Below are 16,775 nucleotides of genomic sequence, written 5' to 3'. Positions count from 1 at the left end.
CTGTGGTACAAAACCCTCTGCAGATGCAGGATGGATGGACAAGGCTCAGTGTGCAGCCTGGCTCCTGGCCCTCTGCTGGGACGGTGTTCATTTGACTTTATTTGAAAGGATTTTTTGTAAATCTCAGGAGATGCTCTTCTGTTGTTGCCTGAGCAAGTTCTCACTGGGTGGTGTGAAGCATGCAAATGCCAAGCTTCTCCTCTCCAAAGGCAAGTACAGGCTCAGGTAACCGAGTTAACTGTGATTATACAACAATCCTTCATTAAGCTCATTTTCTAACTGTTATTTAATTCTTCCTTATCCAGGTAAAGCATGTTGCGGGTTCCTTTACACAAACACTGAAAAAACTTATTTTGTTAATGAACTGCTAATGTCACACTGTGTGTTGTAAATGATGGGAAGTGCTGCTGGGACTCGACACAATGATCCATAAGCCTGAAAGGCTCCTGATTAATTCTTTGCACCTTGGCTCATACAGCAGTAATGCTGTTAGGTGATATGTCAGCTTCCTGAAGGAACATATTCTGGAAGAAATCACAAATCTCAAGCATATAAAGTGTATTTTTATCTAAGAGATGTAGCTGGAGTTGCCACTTCCCTGCTCTCTTTCCTTTGATAAGCATAATCTGTCTCCCATTGATTTCAGCTAAACCTGGTTCTGAAATCCAAATAGTTTGAAGGGAAGCACAGCATAACAGAATGGAAATAAACCTCCTTGGCAAGCACAGCCCCCTCCTACCACCCACAAATTATGTTTTTTTTCCTCTCCTTCAATTAAAGAAAAATGTTAAATCATAATTTAACATACTAAAGAGCATTGGAAATCAGAGAATAAGGATGCATGGCAAACATTTGAGTTTGAAGTGAAAATGGAAGCTCAGGCTCAGGAGCCCACATGAAAGGTGGAAAGGAAAAAACAGTAACTTATGTTTTCATGTGGGTAAGTGTAAAAACCCAATCAGGATTCACACTCCTTGGCTAAAAGAAAGGTGATACAGCCCAAGAAAAGCCTGTACTCTGTGGAGGCTGAACCCAGAGCTGTTTTGGGTAGGGTGCCCATAAAGGACTCCGCTCCCTTCTGCCACTTCTCTTAGTGTTTTCACCCTGCCTTCAAGTATCTCCATCGGTCTAAAGTCTGCACAAATTTTGTATGTCAGATTTTCCCAAAGGTAACTCAGTGAATGACAAACTTATGTGGCTGAACCTGGCCCACTATCCAGCTGCCTCCTTTCAGGATTAAACTATTGGGGGAGGTGAAATCATGAGCATGTGATTCTGTAACTGATAACAATTCTGAGACCAGAGAGAGAGGAATTTAAGCCAAAGCTATTTGCACTGTTGACCATACATAAACTAGAAATCTGGCCAGGTAAATGTCTGAACTTGCACCTCAGTCCTGTAATTTTCCCTACTTTGTTTTAATATTTTTCTGGTGTAACAAATATGCTGCGTTACAGCAGCAATCTGTATCATGTCAGAAGCTGTGCATCCAGAACGAGCTTATGATTGCATTCAATGCTGTACAACAGGTACCTTGCCTTCTCTAAATAAACAAACCATCATGAACTAGTTTGTCTGTTTAACAAACTATTCAGTGTAAATTTTTTCCAAACCAAAGCAAAACAACATCGAAACATTCACAGCTGTAAATACAACTGAAATCCTTCAAAAATTAAATAAATTTCAGGTTCATCAAAAGCTTTTTTCTCATTTCTAATTCTAATTTCTAATAGTCATTCAAAATTGGAAAAATCAAGACTCTGTATGTTCAAAAAACTGAAATAGAAACTTTCGAACTGGAACATTCCACTGCAGTTTTCTTTCAAAGAGTTCACAAAGAGAGCGTGTCTGCAGAAATGCAGGTGACAGAAAACATTTTTAGCACAAGGAAGAGCTCCATCACAGGAAACATCTAATGAGTGCAATAAAAAAGCTCGTCAGTCTGAATTCTGCTTCTCTGGAACATAACAGAAGTATTCAAAGGCTCTAGACACAAACAATTTGCCCCTGTACTGGAGACTCAATCGTTGTGCTCAGTTCTTCCCGCTTTTAGGATGCTGAACTAAGGAAAAGGGACTTATTCCTGCTGCTAATTCTCTCCCAAAGCTCAGGATAGTCCTTACTTTAAAACCAAGACAATCTCTCTGCCTTCTTCCACCCACAGGTTTCTCTCACTAGATAAGAAGCGTTCTCTGCACAGAGCACCTTTGTAGAGAAGTGCTGTTTCTTGGCTAACATCACAAACGTCTGGGTTGCATGATTCAGGACCGACCAGTAGTAGACGTGAACCCTTTAAAAGCTCAGCTCTCCCCATGACATCCTGCTTAGCATCCTTTATAAAGGGGGACATGAATTCTAGGCAGCACTGGAGTTAGCAGTGGCAAAGGCATGTCTATCACAGATGCTGAAAAGGTCATTTTGATTCCACTCACGGTCTCTACCCTCTGGAGGGGACCAAAGGGAGCCTCTTTTGCCTTTTTTAACTTTGTATCTGGTTGCAAAGATGGATGCAGGAACGATAAAGGGGGGAACATGCAGAGCTGCATCACAAACCAACACATCAGAAAACAGAGCACGCCTGCCTTACAAATTTGCCTGCAGCTCCTCTCTGCTGTGTTATTTTTAAACTGCCTGCAGGTTGCAGATTTTTCAGTGGCCCTTCTCCTAGAAGTGCACACAGGGGATTTAGGAAGGTACAGCTTCCACTACCATGAATAGAAGTTAAAAAATTCCCAGCACATTAAAATTCAGCATCCTTCGTCTTCCCATAAACTTCTTGTTGCAATTTGTGTATTCACAAAAGGACCTCCCAGGTCCCTCCCAGACCCTCTCCGGGGCAAGGTCAGCGTACCCCAGCTCTGCATTCCTGATGTGCCCAGCTGCCACACAGCAGTCTGCAGAGAACAGCCCGCAGTTGCTGTAATCAGCAGCCCAGGCATCATTTGACAGTCCTTTTGGCTTACCAAAAAAAAAAAAAAAAGACAAGAAGTTACTCAACTGACTGAACCCAACGTTCAGGTTCACCCCAGTGCCATCATCTCAGCACCAAGAACATCTACTGTATAAATGAAGGCTGTGTGCAGGTCTGGGGCACTCTCCCATCACACATCCTGGACCCAGACTTCACTGAATTCCTAGTAACCTTGCTCCAGTTCTGCAGGAGTCTGGATGGGACAGAGCCAGGACTTGATATCAGTAAATGGGAGAGTTCCTATGTGCAGGAACACTGCACGATCCACACACAATTCCTATAGAGAAGAGAGTAACGGAAGAGCAGTATTATTACGCTACCCCACCATTTTAAAGAAGAAAGCAATGGAGCATGTTTCAGAAGTGCTGATCAACCACAACTGCTACTGAAGTAGACAGAAGCTGCAGGTGCTCAGACTCTGAGGGGTCAGGCACCGAAGCCAAACATGACAAATATTATGGTTTCTTTCCTTCTTCTGTCTTGCCTGCTTATTCTGCAGCCCAGAGCAGCACTGCAGAGCACTACCCATCGGGTCAGAACCTCTCCCCTTGTCTGATGCGCTGTCTCGGACATCAGACCACTCACACTCCCGGCCAATGTCAGGAGCTGTAGGAATCACCCCAGCTGGCACCATGAGGAACGCTTGCCCAGCCTCATCAGACAGGCGTGTGATAGATGAGGAGTTTGTTTTGGATGCAGAGCTCCAGCACAGGAGCCTTTGCCCTCTGCAGGGTACACCAGGGACTCGCAAGTAATTTCAACAGAAAAAGCCAACAAGCGCCAGTCAGAGCTAATGCTCTGGCCCAACAGGGCTGAACTGTGTCCTTGGGGAACAGCGTGGGACTGACTGGTTTATCTCAGCACTAAGGGCCAAGCCGAGCCTGGCCTCCCCACACTGGGCTGGTGTGCTGGGGGTTAAGCTTGTGCTGACTCAGCCCTGCGTAAGGACCGTCCCTCATCCTTACACGTTACGCAGCTAGTTAAGCTGTTGCTCGTTTCTCCCTGCTGATTTGGAGAGTCCTGACTTGGCTCTTGGCTGTTTATATTTCACAGACATCCTCCATGTAATTGCATGGCCTGGCCCCAGGCTATCAGGCTCTGGGAGAAATAACCGCATTATTCCACAGAACAGTTAGCATAATTAAAATATCGACTGCAGATTAAAAAATGTGCTGAATACTTCACAGAGTGGTTGGAGGGTTGGCAAGTCTTGGCAGCTTGCTGGCTGCAGGAGCTGGCTGGTATTTAGATGCGCCTGCTCCTTCAGCATTCCCTGCTGTACGTGGGAACCGCTTTTTGTGCTGTCAACTTCTCATCTCCCAAGCAGCCAACCCACACCCAAGAAGAAAGGAACTGACTAGAAATGAGGAGCTCCAAGGGCTTTCTTGTGATTCTTATTGCCAGTGAGACCATTTCCTTGTTATTTATGACTTCAGGACATCTGTCTTACTGTGTCTCTATTTTTATTTGTGTCCATCTCTCCAAATGTACAGTGTAGGAACTGCATATGGTGAGAACGTACCAGGTGATAAAACCATTTGCTTAAGAACTGTCTGTACCATCTGAGAAAGCATTAATAAATTTTAAAAGCCAATGAAAACCTCCACCGGAACATTTGTTTTAGCTACTATCTTCTCTTTGGTGATTGATGTGTATTTCATCTGTGACCTGTCTAAGGTATAAATCTTTACATTTCCAGAGCCAGGAGGGCAGAAAGGGATGGAAGAAGCCCCATTTGCAAGGCTGGCAGAAAGCACAGAAGCATTGACCACTGCAGGGCATTTAGGGAATTCTTAGCGCCTTTGCAGTATCTCCCCCTTCTCTTTCCCAGGGGAAGATGTGGGATAACAGACATTGCTAGGGACATGCAGATTTGGGTTTGAATGGCTTCTTGGTTCCATCTAAATCCCCTCCTATCTGGCAAAAATGGTAAGGTGATCTCATGCTACATGTGGATGATACCTAAAACACTTTGCAGACACCTACAACCTGAATGAAATGCAGCAGGATCAGCAACTTGGCAAGGTACTGCTCTAAGTCAGATTCTTCTTTAACCTTCACTTACATGCTTGAGAAATTCCGGCGACAAGAGGAAGCGCTCAAGCAGCAGTGCAGCCTCACAGGCAGACAGGGACGGTGGAGCTTAGGCTGTCCTACGCCACTGAAAAAAACTTCCAGGGCCAAGGCTCTGATTTACAGTCTGATCTACAGCTCTTCTGAGAGGAGCTAATTTTATGAACATTTCCATTCCCACTCAAGGGATGTCACAAGCAATGGCCAAATGTTATTTTCTGAGGCTTCTATTACAGCTTTAAAGTAATCATAATAGCAAATTAATAGCAGATCTTCTCTGCCATTTTCCATTCTCATTGCCATCTCCATAATCAAGAGCAGCTCTACTTCTTCAAAGCTTATTTCTGTGATACTTCTTAGTTTTGAATATACAATTAGGGAAGAAGCATGATATCTTGGCACTCTAACTGTACTCTGTAGGCTACTGCCCTCCCCCTGTGCTAGTTTCTGTTCTCAACTTCTTAATATTGACCTCCAGACTGCTAACCATAAATAGCACCTTGGGTAAACATGATTATTTCAAAAACTAAAAAAGATTTTGATGTACATTTAAAAGCTATTCTAAATTAAACCCAAGATAAACTCTATGAATTTAGAGAATCTTTTGTCTCATTCTGCTACACTGAAAGAGAAATTCACTGAGCATGTACAGTGGGATTGGAAAAAAAAAGTTTCAGCTTTTCTCTGTTCTGGTAGTTCACATGGCCAGGTTTTCAGTTTGCCTCCACTGAATGATTCATCTCTCTTACCAGTATTTTCAAAATTAAATGGAAGAGGAGGAATGTGTTCATTCCCCTGCTGTGTTTAATAATCTCCCCCAAATTGTTTCCTGTTTACTTGGAAATCCCCACCTCCATGCTGTGATTTAAGCATTTTCGCCCTGTTGACTTAAAAACAAAGCCTAGAAGATGCTGTATAGTTTTTATCTTGCAGTCATAAAGCAATTTATGATAAATGTTTCAGAGAGAAATTACTTGGAAACGTGCACATGTTCATAGCTCCACATTGCTTATTTTGACTGATTGTAGGAAAAAATACAAATTGTCATTCAGTTTTTATTCGTGTACCATGTCTGATCACTTATCACAGCTGCTTTTTACCAGTCACTGTACTGGTGCTCAAATACAAACCTCAATAAAGCCACCAGTAACACCACTGATTGAACTGGGCTTCTTTCTTTCATGGTACTGACCAGCACACAATTGTGAATAGTCAGTGTATATTGTTTCACACAAGATTTGTCTATAAGCAAAGCTTTGAGTGTATTTTCAAGACAAAATATTAAAAATACCTAAATTGCTTTTCCAGCTGAAGTATTAGCTGTGAATTCCTGTGGCTTGGCAGGACAAAAGGGAAAGAATTTTCCCCTTAGCTTCCTCAAGGAATACATTTGCACAATAGTTGTAGGATTTTATTTACATAGCACATATCAAACAAACTCTTCTTATAGAACAGCATTAGCTCACACATGTCAGTGTGTTCTGTGCTAGCTTATGTGAAGAGAGTTCATTTAACAGGCAGAAATATCCTGTGCCCTGAGAACAGAAATGGAAGCTGGGAATTCAGAGGAGACCTGAGCTTTCTCACGCTCTCAGCTTTTCATAAAGGTCTAAACTTTTCTAAATGAACATTACATTTATGTGATTAACTGGAGCTTGCGTGGGCCTAATTTGCAGATGTGTTAAATTTCTACTGCTCCTACTAAAGCTCTCAGGAGCACCCAGCTCTCTGTGTTCCAAAAGGCTGTAATGCGCAGTTACACAGCCCTTGGGAGGGAGAGCAACACCGCTCCCTTGGTGAGTCCCAGGCATGGTTAAAGTCAGGGAAGAGAAGGAATAAAGAACAGGGTGTACAAATTAAGCACATCTCCCTCTCTGTGGGCCTGGATAATAGCCTAGAGAGATCGCTGAGGGACAGCAGCAGTGGAGATACTCAAGTACTTGGTATCCAGAGGGGTGCTGTGCAAGGCTGCAACCAGGAGGAAGCGCTGGGCTGGCACAGCAAGGCTGAGTGCCTCTGGCTGGCATTCCTCAGCCTGGCCACTGGCTCCAGCAATACAGTGACAAAGTCTTACGCTGCTTACCTTGGTGACTAACCAAATACGTGTTAGCTGAGGAGCCTCCATTCACCTGCCTATTTTTTTTTTTTTTTTTTTTTTTAAGACCATGCTGAAGCAATCTGTCTAACTGCTGGCTCTCCTCTCTTTTCCCTTCTCAGATGAGATGGAGCAGTCCCCTGCAATGCGTTCTGACTACTTGGTCTCAGGGATTAGAACTCCGCCAGTGAGGAGAAACAGCAAACTGGCAACGCTGGGCAGGATCTTCAAACCGTGGAAGTGGAGGAAAAAGAAGAATGAGAAATTAAAGCAGACCTCTGCAGGTACGATGAGAATGACAGTCTGAAGCTGCAGTAAAGCAAAGCTTAGCTTGGGTGAAATTTCCTTACATAGGAAGCACTAATGATGACCTGACCTAAACCTAATTCAGAAATTCCAGCATGTTAGAAACTAACGGCAGTTAAGGCTAGAAAAAGCCCATATAGGCTGACTTCCTATATAACACAATATAATACATCTAAAAGAAAAGGTCAAAATAAGAGAGTGAAGCACAAGCCTCAATACAGACTGCTTTTCATGGGCTGTCCCTTCTCCAAATAGCCTACATTTATGTCTGCAAGTATCATCACCCCTTTTATTTGGGATGAAGATTATTTAGGTCACAATAACATTATGAAAAGTGACAGGAGGGAGCTACAGCATGTGAAGTTCCTTCCCTCAAGCAGCTGTCTCTGCAGCGGAGGAGCCCAGCACACAGCACTGCGCACTCTCGCTGGTCTCCAGGGATGTTCCAGGAGATCAGTAAGGAGACAAACTCACGTGCTAAGACAGAGTGATGTGATTCCCTCCACTTGCCCAATACCCTGAGGAGTGTCACAGTGAGGGACATCACCTCCTCAGGCAGCTCTAACATCTTGCATCAAACAGCACAAGGACTCTCATACCCCTGTTATTCTGTACTCAGTGTGATTAGGCAGCAGGTTAAATCATAAATCTCAGCTCTACATATGGGTGATTTTACTATTTTAACAAAAGAAAGGGGACAAAACAGGCTGACCAGTCCATGCACCCCCAGAATTTTCTGCAGTTCTTTCCAAGCACACAGTAGTTGAGACCAGAGGGAATTTCCTCATTATAGCTCTCATTGAGATATACAAATATTCTGTTGTTAACTGGTGCTGTGTCATGCTACTACTTCTTGCAGTGCTGGAGAAGAAGATGACAGCACGACAAGGTCGGGATGAACTCATTAAGAAAGGCCTTCTGGAGATGATGGAACAGGGTAAGGAAAAACTTTTTTTTTTTTTTTTAAATCAAATCTTTTTCGGTACAACAGGAAATGGAAATCTTCAAAAGAAGAAAACTAACAATCAAACAAATAAAAGGAAGATCTTAAATCCAAGCACATTAAAGAAAAACTGCTTAATATCAAATTCTTCTGATTCCTCTCTGATGTAATCAGTCCATACAGGTTAATTTTTGATGGTTTATCACCTTGAATGCAACTCCAGCTTCACTGGATTTTTACATGGTGTGAATGCGAGCTGGTACGTATGCAATTCCTCTAAACCTAGCTAAATCTGACTGCCAAGAATGTCAGCTTAAACTGGTGTAAATATAAACTAAAACATACAGATGCATTCAGCATGGAAGCTAATGTGTACAGCCCATGAATCCAAATCTCATTAAATGATACTAATCTGTCGTTTACAGCTGTCCTTCCGGTAAAAAGAAAAGTTTGCGTCAAAGCGTATTGCCATCCCGTGTGCTTGTCATTCGTGTGGAAAAGTGAAGCATTTGGTAGTGGCATTTTAAAGTTTTCCTGAGTACAAATCAGGTTCAGCAGAAGTCACTGAATGAAAGATGATGAAGTGTCAGAAACACGCACAAAGGTCTGTGGTTCTGTATAGCCCTGCTCCAAAGCCCTGGCAGATGCTCAAGGGACACAGAGATCTGAGTGACCATTCTGCAAGACCAAGCAAGCTCCCAACATTATGGACAGCATCCCAATTGCCACTTCCACCTAAACAGAGATTAAAAAAATCCTTCTTTACTTTGAAAACTCTATAGCAGAAAGCACTGTCATGAAGACTGGCCTTTTAAGTTTGACCAATCTGGTAGATAGAAATGATGTTCTTTGAAACTAATAATTGAGTTTCTTTGTATAAAACAAAATCCGTGCCTATAAATAGGCTGTGGGACAATACTCAGTGATGCTATGCTGGAGTGTAACTGTGCAACTGGAGTCAGAAAAAAAGCATTTTAAACAGGATTTTTTTTTTCATTGCAGTAAAGCACTTATATTATTTTATTGGATATATTTTAATATGAGTTTTATGTTCAAGCTACAAAATCTATCAAACCATCAGCTTATTCTAAACTGGAAGATTTTAGAAGGTTCATTTTTAATTCCTGTCCATTGAGCTCTTTCTGTCCCTCATTCTAGACAATTAGTTGTCCTGTCAGCACATCAGCACTACCCAATAGGAAAATACACCCCGTATCTGCTAAAGGCATGGAATTTCCCCATAATCTATGAATTTGAAAGCATGAGTATGTGAGCATTATGAAACAGCAGTAAAATAAAACTTCTATAGAGCACCTTAAACTGTAATAATAATAGTGAGTTGATAAACCTTTTGTATGCATAAAGAACTGGTGGGGAGGAACACAGAGGATGCTAAGTTGCAAGATCATTTTAACAAAATAAAAATAGTTAAAATAAAAGGAACAACGATAAGCTGCATTTTCACAAAGGCAGCTGCAAACAGACTCTCCAGGTTCCTCTGCCTACCTGTCTCCAGTGAAACTGCACAGAGCTCCTGCGAACATCACACCAATTTACAGTACCACCCCGTGCCCAGAAAGGAAAGCATGGCTAACAGTCAGTTGAAGGACATTGCAGCTGCCTGCAAGATATTTTTCTTCACACAGAGTGTTGTGAATCTCCAGGGTTATTTTATTGTATTATCAGTAGAAGCAGCTTATTAACTGGTATCAAAAATTGACCCAAATAATTCTCAGTAAATGATTAGTGCCCTACTTGGACGGAGCTGAAGTGGCAGCAGTTTCACAGTTAAGTCCTCATTTATGTGGTAAGTTGCAGCTGTCAAAGCAGCAATACTATGCTAAAAAGACTACAGTAAATCCTTAAATCCCTCTATTTCATCAGGCTCTACTCCACTTCCAGAGCCCTGGCTCCTGCTCCCTTTCATTAGGGGTCCAAACCGGGACGAAGCTTTAGTCTGAGAAATGTGGAGACCTGCTGCATGTGTTCACAACAGCTGTGCCCTGCTCCAGCTTCACAGTGCAAGGTCTGTCAAGCAGCATTTTGAGCTGGGCTGCGTGGCTCAGAGCAAACCATGAAGCTCGCAGAGAATCTGCCTCAATCTGGGAGCAGCCCAGGGTGAAATTGCACTGTCCGTGCTTTGGTGATGAGTCATCCTAACAGGTTATGTCACCCTTTCTCCTCGCACAACCCCGAAACGCAGCTGCCCAGACATGCTGCGCAGACCAAGGTGCGCAGCCGGGCCCCTTCTGCCCCCCTCTCTGCTCACACAAACATCAAGCTGCCCCTTCAAATCTCCTGGATGTGAAATACGGCTTCACTTGGTTACAGGCTGTAGGGTCTGGCACACTCAATCCCAAATAAATCCCAGCCCTGCTTCTTCTGATTACTGTGCAATTCCCAGGACTATGTGCTGCTTTCCTTACCAGGGGATCTGAGGTCTGTGCTTTCTCCCACTCCCAGACTCTCTCTAAAATCAAGCTGGGAACCACTGCCAATCAAACCAGCACGTCCACTTTGATCTAAGCACAAGTTGCTCCCTTTTGACCGAGACCATCACTGCTGTGAGCCTCAGACGTTCCTCAACAGAGGGCTGTCTTCTGCTTGTCATTACTTCATTAGTCACTGCACTTCCATGGCCGGGATCCGAAGGAGCTCTTGTCTGTCTGCAGCTCTATTGTGGCACAGCTGTCAGCAGCTTGCCTGTCTGAAGGATGCGAGGAACGTGTGAAGCAGAGTTACCTTGAACACATTTAGGGAGCTTCCCCCAACATTTCTCCCCATTGTGAGCACAAAACCACTCAGATGTAGCTGTGCACTGAGAGGTAAGGACTGCCTGTCAAGTAACGCAGGCAGCTGTTAATACACCGATGATTATGTATAGGCTGCCTTCACAATGAGCTGAAATGTAGGCAATGAACTTTTTCCCCCTCCCCTTCCCTGTATCATAGCAACTGTGCTACTGCAGGGGCTATTTTAAGAACAGTAACTTTTCACCAAACGTGATTATGAGGCAGACTGAGTGAGCTCAGCGTACAAAAATACTGCATCCCTTCCGCAGCATCTCTGGGCCAAAACCCGATACCCTTTCCCCAAAAGGGCAATAAATTACTCCACAGATTGTCCAAATTGTATTAAAAAGGGGTAGCTACAAGTGCTAGCTGTTTTAAATCAATGTTCAAGAAACTTGTCATGATATCATTGCAAGAAAACATAGCCCTGTCACGAGCTTCCAGAAAAGAGTGTCTAGGGCTGAGAAATACAAGGGAGGAGGTCAGGGTGGACAGCAGACGTGGCCATCAGCATGGAGCACTGGCTGCAGTGCAAAGTAATTGCTTTGATTTGCCACGGTGGTGTTGATCTTGTAAATTCTGGGAGAGTCGTGCAGTAAAAGGCTAGTTTGTATTCTGAGGAGTCTTGCCGGAATAGGAGAATGCTAGAAAAGCTTCAGTCATCAGGATGCGTACAGCTGCAGGGATCACTGGCACAAAAATCTTTCAGAGTAAGCAAAGGGAGCAGTTTCTAGGTCTGCATGAGGAGGGATTTGAATTTCTGATCAGCTCAATCACACAAAATATGCTTTTTAAAGCTGAGTAACTAATGCTCTGCTCAAACCTACACTTCGGTAGGGAATACTAGCAGCCTTGTCCTCTGTGATGCTCCGGGATTACTGCTGGGGCAGCTGGATGGCAGCATGCTGTGCACGGAGCCTGACACAACTCGGACATGTCAGAGCAACCTGTGCCTGTGCTACACGGGAGCTCTGCTCACGAAAGGAACTGCCTCCTCTCCAGCACGCCAGGTGCTTCCAGAGCACAGTGGCCTTCTTGTACAGGCACAATGGCCATTTGCCTGGCCTGCTGGGTGCCCACAGAAAAAGATGCCTTGTCTAGAAAACAGGGTGTATATTATTGTCCAGATGGGCTGGTGTCCATGGGTTTACATTACAGATGTCAGCACTTTAGAAATCAGGTGCTGCTGTATGACAAATCTCAGTCTCCTAACCACTTACTGAAACTACTTGCAGCTTTGAAACTCTCTCTCCCAGAGAGGATAGCAGGGGGTTTCCGCTTTCACTGCTCGTGGTTTAGTTAAGATTAAATGATTTGGTGTTGCAGATACTGAAGGCAAAGCCTGCACTGGTGATGATGCCACAAGAGCAACGCAGAGTGACCCTCCAGCTCCTGTGTGCCAGGCACTTGACTCTGAAGAGATGCAGCAAGAGAGTACAACAGCAGCCACAGCAAATGTGACCTCCCTTGGTGAGGAGCTGCATTTGGATGAGCTGAAAGAAGATGCAGGTATTGGATAAAAATGTTTTTAAAAATAATAAAATGTTAAAAGATATATTTATGCTGAGCTGCTGCATGAGCAATCATATACACCAGTGGTAGACAGTCTGAGCACCTTGTTCTGCTCAGCTTCCCCATACCAGGTTAGCAATCATTATTTTATAAGTCATTTTTTTGAGACTGCTACCAAACTGAGGGACCACACAAACCTTGGTATAATGGGATTAGTTGGATTATGAGACAATCCAATCTTGGCATGGTGCCCCTTTGGTATTAGCAGTGACTGCTGTGAAGATGAAACAAGCTTCTCTCAAACTTCTGTGCCAAGGCTGAAGTTGCCTGTCGTGGCTCAAGGAGCAACGTCCATGCACAACTTGCACTATCCATCACCCTGCAAATACAAGTGCAGTTCAATGTCACGAGTACAGAAAAACTACACCAAGCTCCTTTCGTGCAAAGCTCATCTGTGAAGCAGTTCAATGGGACCAGAGCAGCCAGGGACAGCCCAGCTTCCTGACAGCCAAGAAGTGCATAGGTCCAAAGATAACGCTTGATCCTAGGCTGTGAGGAGTGCTTGCTGATCTTCCTGCCCATCCACTCTGGCCAATCTTTACGCCTTCCCCAACTGCCTTTTGTTTTCCATCCTATGTGCGCATGCCCCATGCTCTTTAGGGTCCTATTCCCCACCTGCTGGGTCTGGCGGAGTGATGCTGCCCTCACACTGCTTCAGCAGCTCAGAATGGAAGCTGTCCTCTAAAGGATTTTCATTTTCTGTTTTATCCTTTCCCATTTCTTTCTCCAGTCCTTTCCATCCCCATGACTCACTCAATTTTGTTCAGTTTTGCTGTTTTGCTTTTATGTAATATTGCACTTCTGGCCCATTTTTAGCCCCACTCCACTTTACTCTTAATAGATTTGACAACAGAAATGCTTCCCTCTCCCAAAAGGTACTCCCCATGCTCATCACAAAGACTTTTTATAAGCATAGCAACTGCTTTCCATCACCTTTGTTTCAACTATGTATTATCACACTGAGAAATATCCCAAAGCACTATATTTGGCTTCTAGAGATTTATTCTCTCGTGTCTTAAAACAGAGGAAAAATAGACAACTGGACATACACAGTTTCTACTATACATGCCTTTAATGATGTTTCCTTTCTATTTGATCTCTATGGAGTGTTTGGTTTTGTACCACTCTAAAAATTCATCAGGGTAAAACCCACTCATTTCATGTTTCTTGTTCAGTGTTTTAGAACAACCAGATCAAGATCTCGACCAGAATACCTTGGGCACTGCTATTACTAGCAGCGATACTCTCTCCTAGAGTGTTTCATTGAGCAAATTGCTCTCTGAAGTTCTAGTTATCATTGGGACAGACTATCCTGGAAAGATGGCACTAAAAATGCATCATATATTTAACATTATGGCTCTCTAAAAACTAGTACTATAACTTAAAATACACCTCCCACTGCATTCAAAATTGTGTACCGAGGCTTTCCAAATCATCCCAATTTCTTATGTTCCATTCTAATGTTAGTTCTTTTTATTGTCTCCCTGGCATAACCTTTCCTGCCTTCTACATTTCTTTTCCTCCCTCAGAGGTATCATTTCCCAGCTTCCAGAAAAATAACAGCAGGATTACCTTTTCCTGTCTCCCTAGTCTGTGAGACTACTGTTTGTTGGAAGTCCTCCTTCGATGGTGGCTTCTGGCTTTTAAAATAATTTCTGTGCTAATTTGGTAAAATCAGGTGGATAGAGGGATAATCTGATTCAATCTGATTTTACCTTAGGAGTTCGTTGGGTGAGAAGGGACTTCAAAATTGTTGGAGTGTATTGTAAAGTTTGTCATAATGCAGAGCTTATTACAACACCTGTGTCCTTGAGCTCAATCTAGGTCTCCAAGGCAGTAGGTGTCTTTCTACAAGTTTGTACAAATATTTGACCAGCTAGAAACAAAAGGAAGATATTTGCTTCATACCCAATATGCTGTATTTCATCCTGATGATGTGGCATGAAGGTCAGGAGGGGAAGAGAATGGAACAAAAGGGATTATTTGTAGAGCTCACGTTTCATTAATGCAGAAGAAGAACAGCCTAGGCAGAACCAGGGCAGTGTTCCCCACAAAACCCAGCCAATGGGCATGGGGACAGTCCCAAGGGGACGGATCCTACCTACCTGCAAGGCGGTGCTTTGACAAGTGGCTCTCTACGAATAATTAGCTACTCTGCCAAGGAGTCTAGTGCTGAGCCCTTAGAATATGTTCAGCAGGATAACATTCCTACTGCAGTACGAAATCTGTTAATAGGTTTGTGTACTCAAGACTCAGGTCTGCCTCAGACTCTGAGTCAAACGCGCTGTTGTTACCAAAAACAACCACAGGAAAAAATAGAAGCAAACTGTTCTTTGCTGGGACAGTAAAATGGACTTTTTTTTTTTTAGACAACAGCACACAATGACAGTTTGTTTCTGTGATAGCGCTCTCTGAACAGGATGCAGTTCCGAAACAAAAAGATGTTTGCCAGAGGCTGAGCGTGTTTCAGATCCGCCTTCTCTACAGGCAAGGACCCGCTATGGCTGCTCCTCCGCCTCGGTGCTGCGCGGCCCCTCGTGGCACAGGCAGGCCTCCTGATTGCAGTGAAATTACTGCCAGCAGAAAGGATCGCTCAGCTCAGGGGAAAACATCCAAATATGACTAATTTTCCTGTCACACTACTAACATCTACTGGAGCTCTTGATCTTTCTATAATGTAACCTATTAGTGACTTAATTTTTCTCTTCTCCTCTTCCACATTTTCTCTTCTATGCAGCAGGCACAAAAACACAAATTGATGTCAGACTAGAACAAAGCATTTCCCTAGAAATGTATATTTTAAAGAAAATTATTTCTTTTAATAATTTAGGCAACTATCACATAAGACTTTCTTATCAAGCCAAATTTCACGAGAATCCCTCTAATGATGTGTATTTATTCCACTTTCCTGTCTTTCTTGAATGACAAATACTCATTCCTCCACTTCTAGGCGCACTCATTAATCTGTTTGTCAACAAATTAAATGCTATTATCTTGCCAATGCCATTGTTTCCAACTGTCTAAATGCTCTGGTGCCTCCCCATGCACTGTGAACATAAGAATGCTGAGAGAGAGAGCTTGTATTCCAAACAAGACATAAAACTGAGCCAAGAAAAGGTTTGTGATGTGGCAGCTGTGGGTACGCACTTCTGTGAGATTTTCGGAGATGCTCTGGAATGGTTTGGAGGGAAACATACTTTGCTTTGACAATCCAGGCTGCTAAAGGGTGCGGGATTTACCATTTCTCCAGCCCAAACCGTTTGGACACATCACCTGCTGAGGGGAAGATTTAAACATGGATCTCCCCATTTGGAGGAGTGCTCCACCAGCTGGAGCACTACTGGGCCCCTGGTGGTTGGACATGCTGTTTGGGGTGATCTGCCCAAGTCGCTCAAGCCTGTCTGCGGCTCCCATGTACACCAACGCAAATGTTGGTGTGATCTTTGTACACACATGTACAGGGTGTGAAAGTCAAACTGTGAGGCACTGAGCAACTTTAAGCACTGCCAGAGTCAGCTGGTACCTGAGCAGGATTCAAAGGTATTAACCCTGGACCTCGCTAAAATTCCACGCATGCCCTGCTTCAGCTGCTTGCCTTTCTGGATCTGTTCCCCTGTGCCCTCATCACAGCCAGCCCAATTTGACAAACTGCTCGGTGATTCAGCCTGTACTAACTTTAAGAGCTAAGTGCTTTTACCATCTTTCAGGAGACAATCCTGAAATGAGCACTGCTTCGCCATCTCAAATTAAGGCTTTGGTGATTGAATTTTTTCTTAAGTACTTCATCCATTCTCTATTCTGCGCTAGTTGCTGAGATCCACTGGTAAATCTTTTTATGACAGACTTTTCCTGGTTATCAACTTTAGCCTCAGGAAAGGCTCAGCAGTTCTGGAGTCAGGTGCAGTAGGATGCAAGTTGAAGTCATATATTAAATAAGATAAAAACTAAATTGCGAAAATAAATGTGTACAACAATTGGAAAACCAGCTTTCATGTAATGTTACAGGGTTGACAGTCTTTGCCC

The 16,775-nt window shown here is 43.5% G+C and overlaps 1 protein-coding gene across 4 annotated transcripts in view; it reads left to right on the top strand.

Annotated features, from left to right (window-relative positions):
- PHACTR3 (phosphatase and actin regulator 3) overlaps positions 1-16,775 on the top strand; it is a 104,821-nt gene that overhangs the window by 49,476 nt on the left and 38,570 nt on the right. For 3 of the 4 annotated variants that reach the window (XM_050714034.1, XM_050714033.1, XM_035548382.2), the window contains exons 2-4: positions 7,262-7,423; positions 8,305-8,382; positions 12,507-12,689. In XM_050714034.1, the coding sequence (XP_050569991.1) occupies positions 7,262-7,423; positions 8,305-8,382; positions 12,507-12,689 (423 nt within the window). Of the gene's footprint in view, positions 1-7,261; positions 7,424-8,304; positions 8,383-11,824; positions 11,891-12,506; positions 12,690-16,775 lie in introns of those variants that run through there. The other variant, XM_035548384.2, reaches the window with a different exon arrangement.

This window comes from Cygnus atratus, chromosome 16, assembly GCF_013377495.2.
Source record: "Cygnus atratus isolate AKBS03 ecotype Queensland, Australia chromosome 16, CAtr_DNAZoo_HiC_assembly, whole genome shotgun sequence".
Classification (NCBI taxonomy): domain Eukaryota; kingdom Metazoa; phylum Chordata; class Aves; order Anseriformes; family Anatidae; genus Cygnus; species Cygnus atratus.
The sequence above is the reverse complement of the archived record's forward strand: the minus strand, read 5'-3'. Positions and strand labels throughout refer to the sequence as shown.